Source organism: Oryzias melastigma, linkage group LG13 (genome assembly GCF_002922805.2).
Source record: "Oryzias melastigma strain HK-1 linkage group LG13, ASM292280v2, whole genome shotgun sequence".
Taxonomy (NCBI): domain Eukaryota; kingdom Metazoa; phylum Chordata; class Actinopteri; order Beloniformes; family Adrianichthyidae; genus Oryzias; species Oryzias melastigma.
In genome coordinates this window covers 19,245,178-19,264,864 of record NC_050524.1, presented here as the reverse complement: position 1 = coordinate 19,264,864, position 19,687 = coordinate 19,245,178, and the positions used below count along the sequence as shown (strand labels likewise).

Here is a 19,687-nt window from a genome sequence, read left to right as displayed (position 1 = left end):
CATGCAGAAACACTCAGCAGCTCTGGGTTCTGTTTCCATTACACATAAAACTTTAACCAAATATTAGGAATTTTTAAAAAACAGTGTCGCAATGATACAGTTTCATAATAATGCGATAAAACAGAAACCAACTCACGCGAAAGGTCATTATAAACACGGCAATGTGTGTTTTTGTATTTGATTGTCTAAAAAGGAGCATTTGGGTGACATCACAGCAGTGTGGTGCGCGCGTGCCGCGCTGGCTCGCGCAGCGAGTCCACTGACAGTCTCAGATGCAAGTCAGAAGTCTGTTTAGTGGTATTTGAAAGAATGTCCAGAACAAGTATTCAGGCTGCAGAAGTGCGGCTACAGATGAAGCGATGAGGAAATCTTGGTTATTGATTTTACAGAGGAGATGCACGATCAGCTGTGACGCTGATCTCTCATGGCGCCCGCTGTGCTGTACTCAGACAGACACTTCAGAAGCACATTTAATTAGAAAAATGTCAATTTCCATAACAGCTCTGCGAAAAGTGTCCACATCCATTATAATGCGCCCCAAAACAGCTCCTCTAAGCGCAAAAACTTTTTTTCAAAAAATGCGAGTTCTTTTTTTTTTTATGTAATCTGTGTTTCCATTAAAGATAACTAATAATCAAATATTCTCTGTGTCTCCATGTGGGAAAGGGAGAAGGGGACGCCTCATTCTTTGTTATTAGCTGCATTTCCATGACACATTTGCGCAAAACTTTATGGAAATTCTAGGAATAAAAAAAAAAAAACAGTTTCGAAATGACACTGTTTCCATTGAATTATATTTTTGCGATAAAGCACAAACCAACTCACGCAATAAGTCATTAAAAACACGGCGATGAACGAGAACAAGTTTTTTTTTTTTTTTTTTTTGATTCACTAAAAGGGAGCATGTGGGTGACGTCACAGCTCTGTCTGGGGCGCGTGCAGCGCAGCTCAACACAGAAGAGAGAGAAGTCCGTTCAGCGGTTAAAAGAAAAAGCATTCTAACAGGAAAGAACCAGGACCTTTTTTCTGTTTGAAAACACGACAACATAAATTAAAGTTTTTGTCACAGCACTCGCGCTCATGAGACTTCAGGCTCCAAGCTGCAAAAGTGCGGCTGCAGATGAAGTGATGATGAACGGAGGAGGAGGAGGAGCTGCTGCGCGATTCCGTATATGACCCGCAATTTCTAAAGCGCTTTGACGCTGCGGGACCTCTCGGTGCGAACGGCTGTACAGCGCTCATATCAGACGATTTAAAAAAAAAAAGAAAAAAAGCGGGATAGGCCGTTTTTGGCTTCAGAAATAATGAACATCTATTTTTAAGATGTTTTAATTTTTTATTCTTCATAAAGGCAGGTGTGATTTAAAAAAAAAATGCATTACAATAAAATAAAATTTTCGAGCAGCTTACAAGTGAGTTGTGCTATTTTTAGAAGAGACCTGCGGGCGACTGGTTGGTGACCCCTGCACTAAATCCTCTATTGACAGTTCAATCTGCAATTCAGGCTTGTAGTTTGAAAATGCATTTTGAAATTATTATTTATAAATGAAACAGTACAATTCAATCTTACATTGAAAGACTCAGTACAATAGTTCTGCCACAAACAAATATTTTAATAGTCGAATAATCACCTATTATTTTTTCCTATTAGTCGACTAATCGGGTCATGCGCAAACCGGATGTAAAGCACACATCTTAACCATTATTAGCTTTAAACTAACTAAAAATTAGATATAACGCATTACCTGCAATAATGCTAGTGTAAATGCTGTAAGCTGAATTTGGCCGTTGAAGATGCTAGAGCTGATAGCTGAAATGCTGAAGTTGATAGCTGAAATCCCTAAAGCTAATAGCTTAAATCGCTTAAGCTAATAGCGGAAAACGCTGAAGCTGATGGCCAGCTAAAATATTAGTTAAATGCGAAATTAGCCAAAAATTCAGAGAAAAAGCCCAAGTTAGCAAAAACAGCTAGCACGTAGCTGAAATATTGGTTAACTCCAAATTAACCTAAAAACTGTGAAATCCTAAATTAAGTAAAATAGCTAGCATGTAGCTGAAATATTAGCTAAACTCCAAATTAGCCTAAAAAAATACTGAAAAAATCCAAAATAAACCAAAATAACTAGCATGTAGCTGAAATATTACCGAAACTCAAAATTTGCCTAAAAAAACTGAAAAAATCCTAAATTACCCACAATAGCTAGCATGTAGCTGAAATATTGGTTAACTCCAAATTAACCTAAAAAACAGAAAAATCCTAAATTAAGCAAAATAGCTAGTACGTAGCTAAAATATGAGCTAAACTCCAAATTAGCATGAAAAAATGAAAAGTCCTAAATTAGCCAAAATAGTTTGCACATTGCTGAAATATTAGCTAAACTCCAAATTAGCCTAAAAAACTGAAAAAATCCTAAATTACCCAAAATAGCTAGCACATAGCTAAAATATTAGCTAAACTCCAAAATAGCCTAAAAAATCTCAATAAATTCCAGAATAGTCCAAAAACCTAGCATAATGTCGTTATAACTTTCAACTTTACTACACTCTGACTTCATACAATATAAAGTAATGAGTAATCGACTATTAAATTAGTCGTTGAGTATTTAAATAGTCGATTAGTCGTCGATTAGTTGACTAATCGTGGCAGCCCTAAACTCCAGTCACATTTTGATCTGTTGTCAAGTCATTACCAGTAGTCTTTTAATTCTACGTTTTTTTGGCTAAACCCTGTGTCGTTTTTTTCGGACAAAGCTTGTGCAGAGCAGCAGGAGTTCATCAGAAATTCGCCTTTAAGTTGTGGGCGGAAGTTAAAAAAAGAGTTGTGGGCAGAAGTAAGCCTCAGCTGATATCACATTATTCCTTTGTCTGTCTCACTACAGCATCTCACAACCAAAGGCTAACATTAGCGGTGGTTCAGAAATATTGCAGAGTTTTTTTTTTTTTAAACAGCAGGCATGTTTTTCTGTGCTCTGATTAATCTAGATTTGAATAAAAAATACACAATTTAATTTTTCTTATATATCATGAGAAAAATGCTACATAACACCGAAAACACAATTTTCGTTGGAATGTGTGTTTAAAAAAAAAAATTTAGTAAAAGTAAAATCAATTGCGTTATAAATTGTCATGGCTTAATTAAAAAAGATACATTTTTGCAATATGCTATTCAGTATTATATCAAGTAAAATTTAAATTCATTGTTTTTATTTTTCTTGTTTGTTTTTGTTATTCTTCTTGTCAGGACATGTCAGGTCGAGAGGGGATATTTTTTTCTTTAAAAAATATTTATGCCACAGGTTTAATAATTTGAATAAAACTTTATTTAGAAAAGTAAACTGACCAATAAATGAAATGTGATTGGTGCTGGAGTCTGTCCTCTGCTGGTTGTAAATGGGAAACAATGTTCACAGAATACGGAAACAAAGTGGAATCATTCTGTTATTTGTTTTCTATTTAGATTGTTATATCATCAAATGTCTTAAAGTTTCGTTTAGAAACCCAACTCTTAGAAAACAATATTATTAATCCTTAAACATAATGCCTAGAATTTATCAATCTACTTCAGGGATCTGCAACCTGAGGATTTGGAGCCACAAGTGGTTCTTTTACCCCTCCATTATGCCTCTCTGGTCAAAGAAAAATAAGTTTTTAATTTTAAAAAGTAACATATTTTTTAACCTATACAGTGCATTAATCAAAACAAAACAACCAGGTAAGTCAAACAGCTGAGGCGTGGTGTGAGTTACTCTGCGAGGTTCTGAACCCATAGTGCTCCAACAACCCGCCAAGCAGTGCGGCTTTGTACTTTTCTAAAGTCTAACATTTTTAAAGACTTTTGAGTGTTGTGTACAACAGAAAATCTATTCTAGCTCAGTAACACAACCAGAATTCATGCTTGAGGTGCATATGATTTTAAGATGGATGCATGCGCCATATAGTTAAAAAATACAGTAAAGGTCACAGATAGCTCTGACTGAATTTCATTGTATTGGATAAGATGCACCAACAACTATAAAATCTATTGTGTATAGTTTTTTTTTGTTTATTTTTTAATTTTTTATAACTGGTGACATCACACAACATTCACTGCATTGAGATGATCCAATGTTGTACAGAGTGTCTTTTATTTTAAAAATAGGTCATATGAATTTCTGTCAAAACTATTTCAAATTAAAAAAATGTTTTATTTGAACAAAAAAAGCCCAAGAAGTCTCTACATATTTTATATATAGTAGTTACAATAACATAAATATAAAATCCTGTGTTCCCTGGACTCTGTAAAACGATTTTAAAAGCCAATTAAAAACCATTTTTATTTGGGCTTGATGTGGTTGTTTTATGTGGTACATATTCTTGTCTTTTATGTTTTTAGCTTCTGAAGTTTTTTGTCTTTTAACTTGAGAAACACCTTGTGATGTCTGTCTGAGAAAAGTGCTATATAAATAAAACTTGCTTAAATCAGTATCTTTTTTTTCTAAAGGCTGTTTAGAAAGAGACAGGAGGCGGAGGTGGAGGTAGCAGAGATGAAGATGTTGAGGGAGTGATCAGCATGGGTAGGATCAGGAATGAATCCATCAGAGGAACAGATCATGGTAGATGTTCTGGGGATAAATTCAGGGAAGCAGATGGAAATGGTTTGAACATGTTGAGAGGAGGAACAGTGATGATGTTGGAAAAAAGGATGCTGAGGTTGGAGCTACCAAGAGGACGTTCATGGATGTAGAGATGGAGGATGGTGTTTCAGTCATTGATATAAATGAGACCTGTCCAGTGTTTGGGGGGTGTTATGGGTCTGCTGCAAGGATCTTGTACTTGGTTCGATAACCCTGCTTTTAAACTTGAGCAGTTGTTTGGATGGGTGTGGTCTTTGCTTTTGTTGCTCTGTCAGATGGGGTGGGGATTGTGGGTATGACTCAGTTAAGCCTCGCTTCCACTGTGCGGTTTGTTTTCATGGCGCATGCGTGGTGTAGATCGCTAACGTGCCGCTAGCTCTCCCTGTATGGCAAAGAGCATTTGCAGTTCCATCGCAGACCAGGCCTTGCTGTAGTTTGCAGGCATTTTCATTGTGACCAAAAGAATACACTGGAAACCGCTAAAACACGATTTCTTACAAACGTTGGAAACGTTAGCTTAAATGAGCGCTAAATTGGCCCTTTCTAATGTCATCATCACTATCTGCCAATCAACGGGTGACTACAGCGGCTTTGCTCTAACTGTTCCGTTCCACTTTTCAATGGACCTATGACTAGATGTACACTTCGGTACTGTTTAATGGGTCTATTTTACAACGGAAACACTCAAAATACTGGACCATACCAGACCACTCAGAAGAAAATTGACTCTTAATTACTCTGGTTTGTACCTTGTCACTAGCCACCTTTCTAGTAACAACTGCTGGACTCCAGAATGGGATTGTGGATCTTCTTCATGTGTGAACTTCGGGATATCTAGCAGCCAATAGGAGGAGTGAACACAGCCTCTGACTGTATTTGTTGTCATGCCTTGGCTCATAATAAAAAGAGTTTGAGTGGAGCCAGGGATAGCAAACAATGAATCCCTTGTGGTGCCTGGAAACTGAAGATTATTCAGTATGAAAAAAATGGTAAAAGTCTGACTGCTCAGCATGAATGGCACAGGACATTAGAAATTTTCTCAATCCTTTTTCTGCTGTACTGACCATTATGATGAAGGATTGTGTGATCATAGTATATAATGGTCTGCATTTCTATAGAACTTTACTACCTTTTGGAACTTAAAGCTCTTTTGCTCTTCTTCTGATGTACCTGTTTGCTCAGTCAGAAAGCCACACTATAGGGTGACAGCCATGCTGATTAACCTAAGAGTTCAGTGACTTGCCAACAGACACTTTGCCACTTCACTGGGGATGCTGGGTATTTAACCACCAAGCCCTTTAGGATGTATTTCTTTCTTTATTTTTAACCATTATTTAACCAGGAAAGTGCCATTGAGATCTGCAGTTCTCCAAGAGGCAGAGATAAAGAATGAATTCAAACCAAACCAATGGCTTTAAAAACGTCGCACTACTTCTTACTTTAGTTTAGCCAATTAGGATTTCTCATATCTTTGAAGTCCAACACCATTGTTTCAATCACTGGCTGTCTCTCGCACCATGTTCCTCCCGGCCGACTGAAAACTGAATCACATGCAAATAACATTACTTGAGTAGATCAAACATTGAATATCAATAAAATAATTCAGACTATATGTACACATTTTTTTAATAATTTATTTTATTTTTAATGTCTTCTGTGCGTTGTGATTTTAAGGTTTAACATTTGACTGACATTTTGTTCAGCTTTGATGTTTGGTCTCAAGATGAACTGATGTCAGCCGGTTCTGTTCAACAGGTGAAGCAGATCATGGAGGAAGCTGTTACCAAGAAGTTTGTCCACGAGGACAGCAGCCATGTCATCGCCTTGTGTGGTGAGTTTTTAACATGTACTCAATCACAGACATGCACACACTCACATGAACATCAAGGACATTCTTTTAATTCACAGAGAGAGCTGCTGCATCAGTGCAAAAAAAAACAGTTCCCAGCAGAGTTCATGAATTGTTTGTATGGTTGTTTGTAGCTACAACTGTAAGCCAAAGATTCCGCTAGTTAAATTTGACGGAAAGCACATCCTCACTGTGCATCCAATTAGTGTTAGCCTTAAAGTTAGCTTCAGTTATTGTAAAAGCTCCAGAGTTAGCTTCAAAGTCAACTACAGAGTTGGCTCCAGTATAAGCTGCAGAGTTAGCAGCAAGATAAGTTTCAGCATTAATGATAGTTATAGTTTTTACTTCAGTTTTAGCTGCATTAAAAGCTGCACAGTTACAGTCGTGATTCTGTAGAGAAGTTTTCAAATATATTGATTGTTACTGTGTTGGCGTTAGTTTTTATTGCATTTTTAGCTAAAGACTTAGCTCTCATGTTAGCTGTAAAATTAGCTGCTGCCTAATCCGCAGTAATGTTTCTAAAAAATGTGATCACTTTTTTAGCTTCTGTTTTAGCCAAAGCGACCTGGCTGCAGACATCAATGGTCAGAACTGGATCACTGACAGGAAACTGAAGTCCCTTCTTTTGCTTGATAAAAATTAAGTTGTTTTTTTTTCCAATTTTAAGCATTAACAAAATGTTTTGACAGTTCTGAACATTTTTGTTAATGTCTTTTTCTGAAAGTTATGAAATGAGTATAGTTTTTGCCCCCATTTTAAGCTTAACCTGCCCTTTAAAACGTTATTTTTTACTGGCGACTATAACAGCTACTCTTTATTCACATTTTTAAGGTTTAATAATAGGTTTTACAATTCTGGAAACTTTTTAAAAGTCACTTTAAAACCTTGTGGAATTACTGTATTACAAATTTTTACTATTTTGTTTGGTACAAACTTGGACGTTAGTACAGTGTTCCCTTCTTTTATCGCCACATTATGAAAATAACTGGTGATAGCTAAGATTCAGGAAGTCGGGTTGGAGATGTTTTAAGGCTGTAAAACTTCTCACTATACACTTTTGTCAGACAGACATGAACATTTTCACACTTGATCTTTTGTTTGGATATTTTTTTGAGTCACTGTCAGTTACAGTGTTCGTTTCAGTTTAAGTTGTAATATTACCCGTAATTATTCATTCGGAGCCTAACCCGGCTACTGATAGGCGAAGACAGGATACACCCAGGACAGGTCGCAGGTCTGTCGCAGGGCAGTCTGGCGACCTGTATTTATATTTTCAAAGTAATTAATGACTAGACTTGGCTAACATTGATCTTAGCTGCAGAGTTAGCCTTAGTGATGTTTACGTGAAGTTAATGTTGGGTTACAAATTGAGTTTTAGATGCAGTGTTAAGGTGCATAACCAGCCACAGAATTGTTTTTGAATTTATTTTTGGTGGCAGTTTCCCTTCTGTTTCATCTGTAGGGATATTTCAAAGTTAGTGTTGGTATCATTGTTAGGTTTATTTTTAGCCACTGAGTTAGCTACAGTAATGTGTTAATTCCAGTTTTTTTCTGATGAGTTTAGTGCCTGTTACATTTTAGCTGCAAAGTTAGCTGCAGTGAAGTTTAGACATTTGCAGAGTTGTTGCCAGTAGTAACAACAGTGTAATCTTGAGTTTATCAAGGTCCATCCTGAGGATGTTGTCTGAAGAAGGGACTGTGAGATTAATCTTTTAGCAAAGGCAAAAGCAGTGGGTTTCTGTTGGGATTGTCACATTTTCAAGTTTGATAAATACATCCAAACCTCCAGCTTTGTGCTGTATGAGGCTCTTGTGGAAGTACAGTCAATGTTTTTTATCACCAGCCTTTTACGTCTTTCTCTAATGGTTTTTTCATCCATGCTCTGCTCTCTCTTAGTCCAGAAGAATCTGTGAGTTGCCTAGCAACAGAAATACCCCCCTTAGAGATACTTGCTCTGTGAGGAGAGAGTTGCTGATTTCATGATCTAACAGAGGATGAGTTCAGTTTTTCATTTTATGACAATTATGGTTCTCTGACTGGGACTCATTTATGTACATGCTCCAACAAAACCAGGAACAACATGTTGAACTGAACCTATGTAAGGAACAGATATCTCAGAGGAAATCCTCTTGAAAACTAAATGTGTCAGATTCTCATTTTGTAATAGTCAAGTCTTCTTCAGTTTCACTCCGACTAGCATTGTTACTCAGCATTAAAAAGGAATCTGACACCCCCATTCGGGCTTGCTGAAATTTGGACCAACTGAATATTTCATTTGTGGTTTGTTGTGGGGGTTGGAGTGAAGTGTTGTGTATTAGTCTAAAACATCTTCAATGAATCATGTCCATGGGCTGGGGTCAACAATTCATTCCCTTTGAGAAGGGTTATACTCTCCACCGTTCTGGAGATCCTCATTATGAGAGGCGGTTGGCTGGTGTTGGTCTACTTGTGAGTCCCTGCTCAGCTGCCAAGCGTTGGAGTTCTTGCCAGTGGACAAGAGGTTCGTGTTCCTTCCACTTCTGGTGGGTATTAAGTCTCTGACGGTGATTTCCGCCTACAGGCTAAACAGTGATATTTTGTTGTTAGAGATCTGTGCTCATCATGGTTTGTCCATAATGAACACAATGTTTGAACATAAGGGTGTCCATTAGGGCACTTGAAATCAGGACACCCTCAGCAGAAGGTTGATGATCGACTTTGTAGTTGTTTCAGGTGATCTTCGACTTTGTGTTTTGAACAATTGGGTAAAAAGAGGTGTAAAACTTGCCCCTAATCACTAACTGGTGGTAAATTGCAGTTGCAATCCCCAAACCTGGCGGTGGACACCAGAAGTAAGGGTGGTCATCAAGCTGAAGGGACCTGGTTGGCCTGTGGGAGACTTGACCCAGCTGACAAGTACTGATTAACCAAGCTTTGTCCCAGACTCTTTTCGAGGCTAAAATTTGATCCTTGGAGGGGTTCTGTTCTCATGGAGAAGAACTATGGGTCAGTCTCAAGGAGATTCTGTCAAAAGAGAATCTGTGTAGTGCCTCAGGGATGGCAGTTTCTGCCAGAACCATTTTTGGTACGATAGGAAGCTGTTGACTTTGAGGATGTTGTTTGGCAGTAGAGGAAGTACTTTAAGGATTCCCTCAACTATACTGACATGCTTTCTATTGAGGAAGCTGAGACTGGGACTTCATCCAATCTGAAATCACAGAGGTAGGTGAAGAGCTCCCTGGGGGCAAGGCGCCAGGGGTGGAAGAAGTCTGCCCCAAGTATCTCAAGTCTGTGGATGCTGTGAGACTGTCTTGGCTGACACATCTCAGCTGTATTCCGTGGCAGTAAAGAAAGAGTTCCAACCAATGAAAGGTAAAGAGTTTTGGACAATAATCTTGAATGAGGAAACTACAGTGCTATTGAGGAACAGTTGCTGTGGAACAGTGGACCAGCTATACTATCAACACTGGATGCAGGGGGGGTTGCAGAAGTTTGCTCATCTAGTCCATATGTATTTTGTGGATTCAGAGAAGGCTTTTAACTGCATGCCCCTGGGTGCTTAGGTGAAAGGGCATTCAGAGAACGCTATTCTTTAGTCACAATTGCCATTATAGGTGGTATGTTCTATTGTCATGGTGTCCTTTAAGGTGGCCGCATGAGCCTCAAGGAAACTGCAAGACACACTTGCATTCCCTTTAACATCTCTCATATATATCTATATCAGGGGTGTCAAATAATTGCATTAATCGTGATTAACTACAGACAAATTAGTGTGTTTTTTTTATTGTGTTTATTCTTCCATCCATCTTCTTGTCCGCTTTGTCCATTTCGGGGTCGCGGGGGGGCCGCAGCCTATCCCGGCTACTGATGGGCGAAGGCGGGGTACACCCTGGACAGGTCGCCAGTCTGTCACAGGGCTACATTTTTAATCTATAACAATTGTTGTGTTCTGAAAGATACAACAATGGTCCTTCTGTCTACTTGCATGAACATTTTATTTGAATTCAGCTGAAAACACGTCTTACATGACTGTCAGTGCATCTCTTGGCGTCCAGTGAGTCCCGGTTGCCCATCACTGCTGTGGCATCATCAATGAGCGACTTTGTAACTATTAAAAGAATAAACCCAAAGTAACACCACAACTATTATCTTTTATGTAAAGGATAAAGCCAGAGGGATTTTTGTTATCACAAATGAATTGGGTACACAGAGGGCTGATTGCATTTGACGGTAAACTGTGGAATAAGGTATTTCAACATATGTATTCTAGTATTAATAAGAAGTCTGTGGTAAATATATTTTTAGTTGCTCAGAAAAGGGCTTCAACTTTTTTACTTGTTAAGTTAGATTATCCTTTTTTGGACCTGATGTTTTGTTCTTGTTTGTTTTTTTCTTAATTGTTTGAGATAGAAAATAATACTTCTTGGTGGTGTGAAGGTAAAGGTTGGGAGTCTGTTAGAATCAAAACTTAATACCGCCACGTTTTAATTGTATTTTAATCTTTTACTATGCCACAATGTTACACATTTAAATGAAAATACCTCAAAATGATTCTTTTTATAGTAATTATTATTTTCAATTAAAATAGGTTATATTGATTAATTAATTACAGGTTATGATTAATTAATCACACAAAAATACAGAATTGCATGATAGCACACATGTGTATGTGTGCATGAATTGAAGATTTTGTTCAGCTTCTTTTCCCTCTGTGATGCTGATGCTCCAACAGTATAGCTTATACTGTATGTCAGCAGAGATAAACAGATGAATGGCTAATGGATGCACGGCAAATGAATTGATGGCTAGTTGGAAAATAAATGCAATGAAAGGATGGATATCCAATGTCTTCATGTGTTGACTGTGTTTTAAGCTGTAAGTTGAAAAAAAAAGAAAAAAAAGAGTGAGTTTAAAAAACTTCCACTTCTTTTCTTAAGCCCAACATCTTTCTGCCCTTTTTGTCCTGTTATCCCTTCCATCTATTTTAGTCCATAAAATCAGCTGTAATTATTTTGGCTTCAGTCTGTAGTGGTCTCAGGAGGAGCAGCATGACTCATGAAGTCAGACAGGATGAAGGCTACCTTAGTGGCTAAAAATAGCAAATAGTCTGTTTAAATTCAGGCTTTTGATGAATGAACGATTAATAATTTGTAGAGACTCAATGAACTTGATGAAGTCCATCTAAACTAATTTTAACTTCATTGTGCCAGGACTGGCTTAGAGGTAGATTTTGCTGAGAAAAAACAATCCAGACTCTTTACAGAAGTGAGTTAAAAGCAAGTGGAAGACAGACACGATTTTTCCAGCTCCTTGTAAGGATCTTTGCTGCTCTACTCCGGATGTATTGTAGTCTCGGGGGGCTTTGTTTGATGTTACAGTAATCCTGTCTGGAAGAAACAAAGATGTTGGCCAACTTCTAAGGATCAGGTAAGGGCAGACGCATGGATATGTCCTTGAGATGAAAAAAAAACTGCAGGGATGTTTGATATGAGCTTCAAATAGAAGTTAGGGGTACAATTTGATCCCCCCATAAATCCCCACCTTAATGTGGCAGAGTTTGAGGAACCAGAATAAGAGCAATTGAAACGTATCAACTTTTAAAACAAGATCTACTATATTGCTTGGACTAATGTAGCCAAAATCAAATTCTGAAGCTAGGTCTGGGACTTGCTAATGAGTTCCCACTGTCTAGGCCTCCTCTCGTGGGACCTGACTAGGCTTAACTCAAAAAGACCATGTTGGATTGCCTTCTCATAGGCCATAAAATCCCAGAAAAGGCCACTAGAAGCTGGTGCTGTGGGATCTGGGTGGCAGTCAAGGATGGAAGCCTTGATGGCTCAGTGAATTAAGATGAGAAACAACCATATTTTATAAGGATATGAAAAGCTAAATTTATAGTCACATCGGTTGTCACACACCTGCTCTCCACATTTGAGGCATCTCCTTGGAGCGGGGAGTTGCGTTATATCTGAACTTGGGAATCATTTGGTGGTTTAACCCCCAATCTAACCCCTTGAATGCAGAGTGTCAAGCAAGGAGGAATTGTGCCCTTATTTTTGTAGTTCTTCATATGACTGGACTGTGAACTCTCAACCTCAGAGTCTTTGGATGGGAAACATCCAAGAGTCTTTCTGCTCTTGGGATTATCTAATTTAACCATCCAGTGACAGAAGGAGTAAAAGCTTGTATGGTAGATTGTGGTACCTGCTAGTAATTGTTGAGCTATAGCCTCCACGCACAGTTTGGACTCTGAAACTCAGCATGAGGAGCAATGGACTGGTGTTGGTTTGCTCATGGGCTCCCCAACTTATCTGCCACGTCTTGAGGTTCACTCCAAGGAACACGAGTTGCGTCTTTGCACCTCTTGGTCATTTGCTTATTTGCTGAACAACAGCACAAGAGTACTCGACTTTCTTGGAGTCTCTCAGTTGTTCTCCTGGAAAACTTCAGTGCCCACATGGGCAATGATGCTGATGCTGTGAAGGGCTTGATAAGTAGGAATAATATTCCAGATCTGAATCTCTATTTCCTTTATTTTCGTCTAGCCTTAGTTTGCCCATAATAAACACCATGTTCAAGCACAAGAGTGCCCAGTGATGCACGTGGAACAAGGACACTCTAGAGAGGAAGAGGAAACCTGTAAGGTAGCCCGCACGGAATATGAGGATTGCAGACCGCTCGATAAGCCTGTAGGCTGAAAATCTTCTTGCACATTTTTATACAGGCATGCTGCAGTTGATAGGTCCTTGCTAACACTTGAACATGTAAGGGTAAGTAAGGGGGAAGTAGGTGAATAGCAGGCACTGCTAACACTGACTTGCTATTTTTTTGACCCCCATAACCCCTGCGGAGTGCGCCAATACCCTTTGGTCCTGTTCTAGTGATAGGTGCATACTCCTTGCACACTCCATGCGTGCAGGCTGAATCTCCGAAATGAGGAATTTAGACAATCAGAGTGAAGTTAGTGCGAGCATCTTGTGGGAGTCTTACAGACACCTATTTGTAAGGAGCCAACGACTGGAGTGCGATGTAAAGATCACTTGTATGTCATAAGTGTGTGTTGTCAACATTACCTTTTAAAAATACTTAACAGTACCCTTACCATATGCCATACCAACCCTTGAGGTGGCCGTGCAAGCCCCAAGGTAACTGCAAGACACACCTGCACTCCCCTTACAATGTGGCTGCTCCGCTCTAAAACCTGTATGGGTTTATGTGACTAATGCATTAGGAGAAGGTAGCAATTCTCTGCCATTACTGTCCTTTATTTGGGTGATGACGTACTGACCTCCAGTGAGGATAATGTCAAAAGGTGGAAGGAATACTTTTAGTTTCTCTTTGATCCACAGACAAGTCTTCCACTGAGGAAGTGGAAGTTGCAGATGTGAGAGACAGGGTCCAAAATTAACACTCCCCACTCGCTAGTTGCCAGCATTTTATCCTCTTTTGGCAAATGAAAGTTAAAGGATTAGTCGCCACATGGCAAATAAATGATTGCGTAAAATTAGTCATGTTTATTAGACCTCATTTTGGTGAATTTATTTGTTTAAAGCTGGTCCTTTGGTAACAAGCATACATCCCCCCAGTCACGTCGTCCATTCAGCTTATAGCTTAGGCTGATGAAGCTGCAGGATGTGATGATTTTTACCAGGATCCAGTCAGAACTGGAGGATAAAGCTGCTGGACTTAAAGCTGCAACAGAAAGTTTAACAAAAAGTGTTGATTTGGAGATGGCTATGTCATAAAACACTGAAAACATTAAGGTCCTGATGTTATGATACTGTGATGCTAAGAAGATGTTCCATGTGTCATCCATATATAATCACAGACCAGTTTAAAGTCAGTGTTTTCATAGACTGGAATGTAAGACATGGAAGATAAATAAAACAAATTAATTCATAGGCATTCATTTAAAAGAATTTGTTTTCTAGATAAAATAAAGGAATTTAATCCACTTTGTATTATTGCAGCAGCGTCTATGTAACATTACAGAGTTGGTGTTGTGCTAAATATCCCCCCTTCCCTCGTGAGAGTGCTGCAGCTTTTCCATCAATTATATAAACCTAATAATAATAATCCAAAAGTTTTCATGCTGTTTTTGTTATGATTTCATGTAAAATGTAATTATCTGGGGGCAGAATTAGGAAATCTCTTGTAAATTTGTTCATGTTTTCTCAGCATGTTTCTATTTGAGTTTACAGTTAAATGGCAATAAAGATGTGTTCATACCATTTATAAATGACTTTTATGCAATTTCATTTTCTTTAAAAAATTAAAAAAACAAATTTTCATCTCGTCATGGGAGATAAATACAGGGGGCTTTTTCACCAGTGCTGTGCTGCTTTGCTAAAAACCCCCAGAAACAACTCATTCAAAACACTTCCTTAAACTAAAAAACAAAAACTTTGATAAGAAAATACCAGAAAAAAAAAAAGAAAAAAAAAACAACCCATAACAAACAATACAGTTTTTGGTTATTTGTGTTGTCTCCGTCTCTGCAGCTGCCATTGAAGCCTGTCTGGGTCATCTGCTGAAGAGAAGGGCAGCTGGTTTTCTACGCAGTGACAAGATTGCAGCTCTCTTCACCAAGGTGGGCAAGGTGAATGAAACCGTCGCCGAGGTCTGCCGCAAGGTTCAAGCACAGCTGCAGCAGCAGGCGGATCTCAGCAGGTGAGAGGTCGGAGAAGCCGCCCGTATTTCCCACTCAAAATTCCCAAGCCAGTTTTTTGATTCTCAAAGAGCAGCTAAAGAAACTTGTGTTTGTAAAATTACTCAGCAAATAGGAAGACGTATGGTTCAGAGTATCTCATGAGCATGAATGGTTCATAGAATAAATATCTGTTTAAAAAACCAGACTTGGTTTATTTTTTGTTGTTGAGTATATTTCATAGTTGGGGGGTAAAATTGCTGCTTTATGTGCTTCAGGTTCACGTGCACCTTAGTCAACTCTCTTACTACTGTACTTTAGAATTGAAAAAGGAAAAAAAGTTTACGTTTTTTTTATCAATAAAAGCATAAGCCAAGGCCAATTGCGTGTTTTTAAACCTACTATTTCAATGGATGAACCTGAATGAATGAGAATCTACAGAGATAGATTAGGGTTGAGCACCTTGAAGATGCAGTCATTACACAAGTGTTTATGTGGCAGTTGATAAACAACAGAATGGTGCATTACTGCCACCACCTGGTTTGGAGTTTGGGTGGAAGGCTTTAATCTATTAATGGAGGAAATATCTGACTCAAGAATATATTTATATTTGCCATTCACGTGTTCTGATTTTATAAGGCTTTGTGTGTCCAAGTGTTAATCTACAAATGACCCTCCTCCCTTCAATTTCTTTCCCTGTTTTCCCTCTCCCCAACTATTCTCTTTACATTGTAAAACCACTTTCCTGTCTTCTCTCTCTCCCACCTCTTTTGCCATATGTATACTAATTGTCTATTAATTACATTTTTTATTTCTTCCCTACTGAGCTCTATTTATAAAAGAAATTCTCCTTTGTGGCTCCTAATTTAGTATTTTTATCTTGTTTCCTCGTATGCTAATAAAACCGTTATCCACAAGAAACATGCAATGATTCCATCAATTGTAGTCTATAGAGGTTAGTTGGATCTCTAAAAAAGATGTCGCAAAGTTTTCTTTCTTCTTTTGGTGAAAGAAAAAGTGCAGTACAGGTGTGCCTCTGCCCTCTGCTGGCTGTTGGGAAGATTCTACTTTGTGTTTGGGATATGTGGTGTTTTTTCACTGAAGGGCAAAATAGGAACTGCAAAGATCCAGTTTGTGATAGGACTTATTTAATCAATTGTAGCTTGTTCATATTAGCTTGGTTTTGAAAGGTACTACATGCCTACATTATCTGTTCCTAGAATATAAAAAAATAAACAAACATATACAAGGCTTTTAATGAGCTTTAGGTGTTTTATTTTTTTATTTAAACCAAAAACCATCAACTACTGGGTCATTGGTTTATAGCAGAAAGGTGGAGTGTTATAATGTATGGTAATCAAATCTGACCGTAACCTAACAGACTTCATGTATCACATGAAAGTGGCTAAAACAAGACAATACCCACTTTAGTTTAGAGCCTGAATAATGAAAAAAATACATTCACCCTTATGAAAATATATATTTTTAACTGTCAATCCCTCTAAGAAGTGGTAAGGAAGTCTACATCTATAACCACCCCCACAAGACTGTTTAGCTGCAAACCTTCTGCTGGTCAACATCAGAATCTGTTCTGTTGTATTACTCACCTGGATTTGATCATGCTTCTGGTTGTTACTGATTGGACACACTGAGACATTCCTGGTCCAACACTTCACTCCTTGGCCTAACATCTCAACTTCTATCATTTTAATGTTTAATTCACAATAGTTTTGACCCTTTCCTTCCCTACTGAGTTTTTTTCTCTTTGTTCTTCAACTTGTTACAGACTGAGTATTTCAGACTGACAATATTACATTACAAACTGTTATTGTTTGACACATTATTTACCAGGTCAAAGACAGAGAACCACACTCCTCTTTAGTCTCTACCACAGTGCCGCATATTTGATTACTTATATATAAGATACATTATACACCATACTACATTCCTTTAAGGCCCAAAGTACTTAAATTCACAGTCCCATTCACCCATAAACACACACAATCACACTTTGATGGTGGCTACCCTGACATACAAGATGCAAACTTATAACCACCAGGAGTAATGTCGAGTTCAGTGTCTTGCCCAAGGACACTTTGAGACATGAATAGACGGGGGGACCGAACCTGCGGTCCTGCTATCAGTGATTGACTGCTCTACCACTGCACCACAGTCGTTCAGAGATCTAAAAGTTAGAAAAGACAACGATCTTCAAGGAGCCAATGGAATGCATGAGCTTATATCGACTGAGTGCTAACAAAGACAAGTGTTTTTTTAATTTTTTTATGAGGTCTACCATTGTTGCGTCATCTGAAAACTTTAGAATGTGTTTATCTGCAAACATAGCCACATAGTCAGAGGTAATAAAGGTTAGTAATATAAGAGAGTACAGCCTTGAAGGACGCCATATTAAAAACATCTGAGTTATTTTGTCCAACAGTAGAGAAGCACTAAATTCTGGAAAACTCACTTTGTCCATAGCTGTTGTGGCGGTATTGAACGCTTAACTAAAGTCTACAAACAGCATTTGTATGTGGGTGTTTTTCTTCTCTAGATGTGTCAAGGTCTGAAGGACACACTATCGAGTGATTTGGCTGATATGCAAATTCAAGAGAGTCAAACAAGCATAGAAGTCTGGAGGTCATGTGCTTGTTTAGCAGCCTTAAAGCACTTCTTCATTACAGGAGTAAGTGTTCTGGCTTTCTCACTATTTACTTTTAAAGGTCCGGGTTTGTGTGCAAAACAGTTGAACTTTTCCACATCAAACTGGACCAACCATGTTTTTATGGACCTTCTCAGTGGTCTGGGTTGGAGCTATGTTGGAACAGGAAGGGGTCATGCCTGAACTATTGCCACAAAGTTGGATCGTCAAGTCAGTATGTCAGCGACATTTCTTTTGGAATATGTCAGTTTTAGTTATCTATCCATCTTCTTCCACTCTTCTGGGACTGGGTCACAGGGGCAGTAGTCAGATTTCCCTCTCCCCGGCCACTTCCTCCAGCTCCTCTGGGGCCAGCCTGAGGCGTTTCCAGGCTAGCCGAGAGATGTATCCTCTCCAGTGTGTCCTGGGCCTTCCCCGGGGCCTCTGCCCAGTGGGACAAGACTGGAACACCTCCCCAGAGAGGCGTCCAGGAGGCATTTTTGGAGGTTTTTCAAGTTTTACTTGTGTTTTTTGTGGATGGGAGGAGCAACCTGCAGGTGCTGCTTATCAGATCAATAAATCAAACACATCTTACTTAGACATTTGTATGTGTATCATTCCCTTGGCTCTGCAAAACAGTTGGTACTAGACAGTTTTCCCAATGGCAGTGTCAACTAAAGATGTTAGAACATCAGTACTTTAGCCACTTGTAGAACAGCCTAGTTTTACAAGAAAACTGCACGATTTCAGTGAGTACCCATCAGAACCTCAGCTCAGATTAGTGTTTACCCAAGATCAGCCATGTGTACACAGGGTAATGTGCCTTACGACTGGTTCAGTTGTATGCGCATGGAGGTGTGTATGCTGTGTGTAGATACAGACACAAAATACACAATTATCTACAAGCTCTACCCCACTTACTGAGCATTTTCCAGATTAATTGTCTACCAGGTTGTGTGTTTCCAGGCTGCATTATGGCAATAAAATAGTATGTACATGTTTGGTTTTGGCACCAAGGATGTATGTGCTTGCACAACTACTGCAGCAGCAAAGGTGGAAAACACAGTCATAGTGACAGAGCTGCCGATTGGTGGAGGTAAACACCGTAAAGGGAAGCAGATCATCTCCCATCTGCAGACGAGTCACTGCCCCCCCCTCCAACTGTCACATCTCATTGGCCTCTATCTCCCCACACAGAGCACACAACTTGAAAGCCTGCTGTACCGGGAGCCACACATCCATGCACACACATGTGAATACCCTCCTCCAACATCAGGGCTCTCATTTGCTCTGGTCTCCATAGTAACATGATATGCGCCACTGGCGGTGGAAAAAAAAAAAGAAAAAAAATAACCAGGAGAACGATGGGAAAGAGAAAGGACAGGAGCTGAGACAAAGACTGACATAATGACAACAAAAACCAACCTATTCTCTCACTCTGCACTATTTCTAATGATATCATATACACCATTCTGTTTTTAAAACCACAACAGAAAGGCAATTTCAGACCTGAGGAGACCAACAAAGCCAACATGCACATACCTGAGGCTGCTCACAAAAAACTCTAGAAAAGATTTAGGATCTGATGGAACTAACCTCTACACATCTTTAAAAAACAGAGCTCTGTTCTCTCTGTTCAAAGTTTGTAGGTGGAAACATGTGCAGGTAAGACCTTTTCACTCATCCTGCTGCTCTGTTACTGAGCAGATATCCACGTCCAGGTGCATCATGGGTAGCAAGATAAATAGAGCCGCAGACAAGCAACTTGGTCAATTGCTGTCATAGCCATGGGCTTGGATATGGTTGAGCTTAAAGACCCACTCCAATGAAAATCACATTATTAGTGTTTTTAACGTCTTCCTGCAGCATTTTTCTCACAATGGATGACAAATTTAAAGGAATTTGAGATGATAAATTATATTTCTGAGGATTTTGTTATTTAAATCAAAATGAATCAG

At 38.8% G+C, this 19,687-nt stretch overlaps 1 protein-coding gene across 2 annotated transcripts in view; it reads left to right on the top strand.

The window, feature by feature from the left end:
• The window catches only part of sgsm2 (small G protein signaling modulator 2), a 45,414-nt gene that overhangs the window by 1,938 nt on the left and 23,789 nt on the right, over positions 1–19,687 (top strand). For both annotated transcript variants that reach the window (XM_024276801.2, XM_024276802.2), the window contains exons 2-3: positions 6,369–6,444; positions 14,943–15,111. In XM_024276801.2, coding sequence (XP_024132569.1) covers positions 6,369–6,444; positions 14,943–15,111 — 245 coding nt within the window. The remainder of the gene's footprint in view (positions 1–6,368; positions 6,445–14,942; positions 15,112–19,687) is intronic.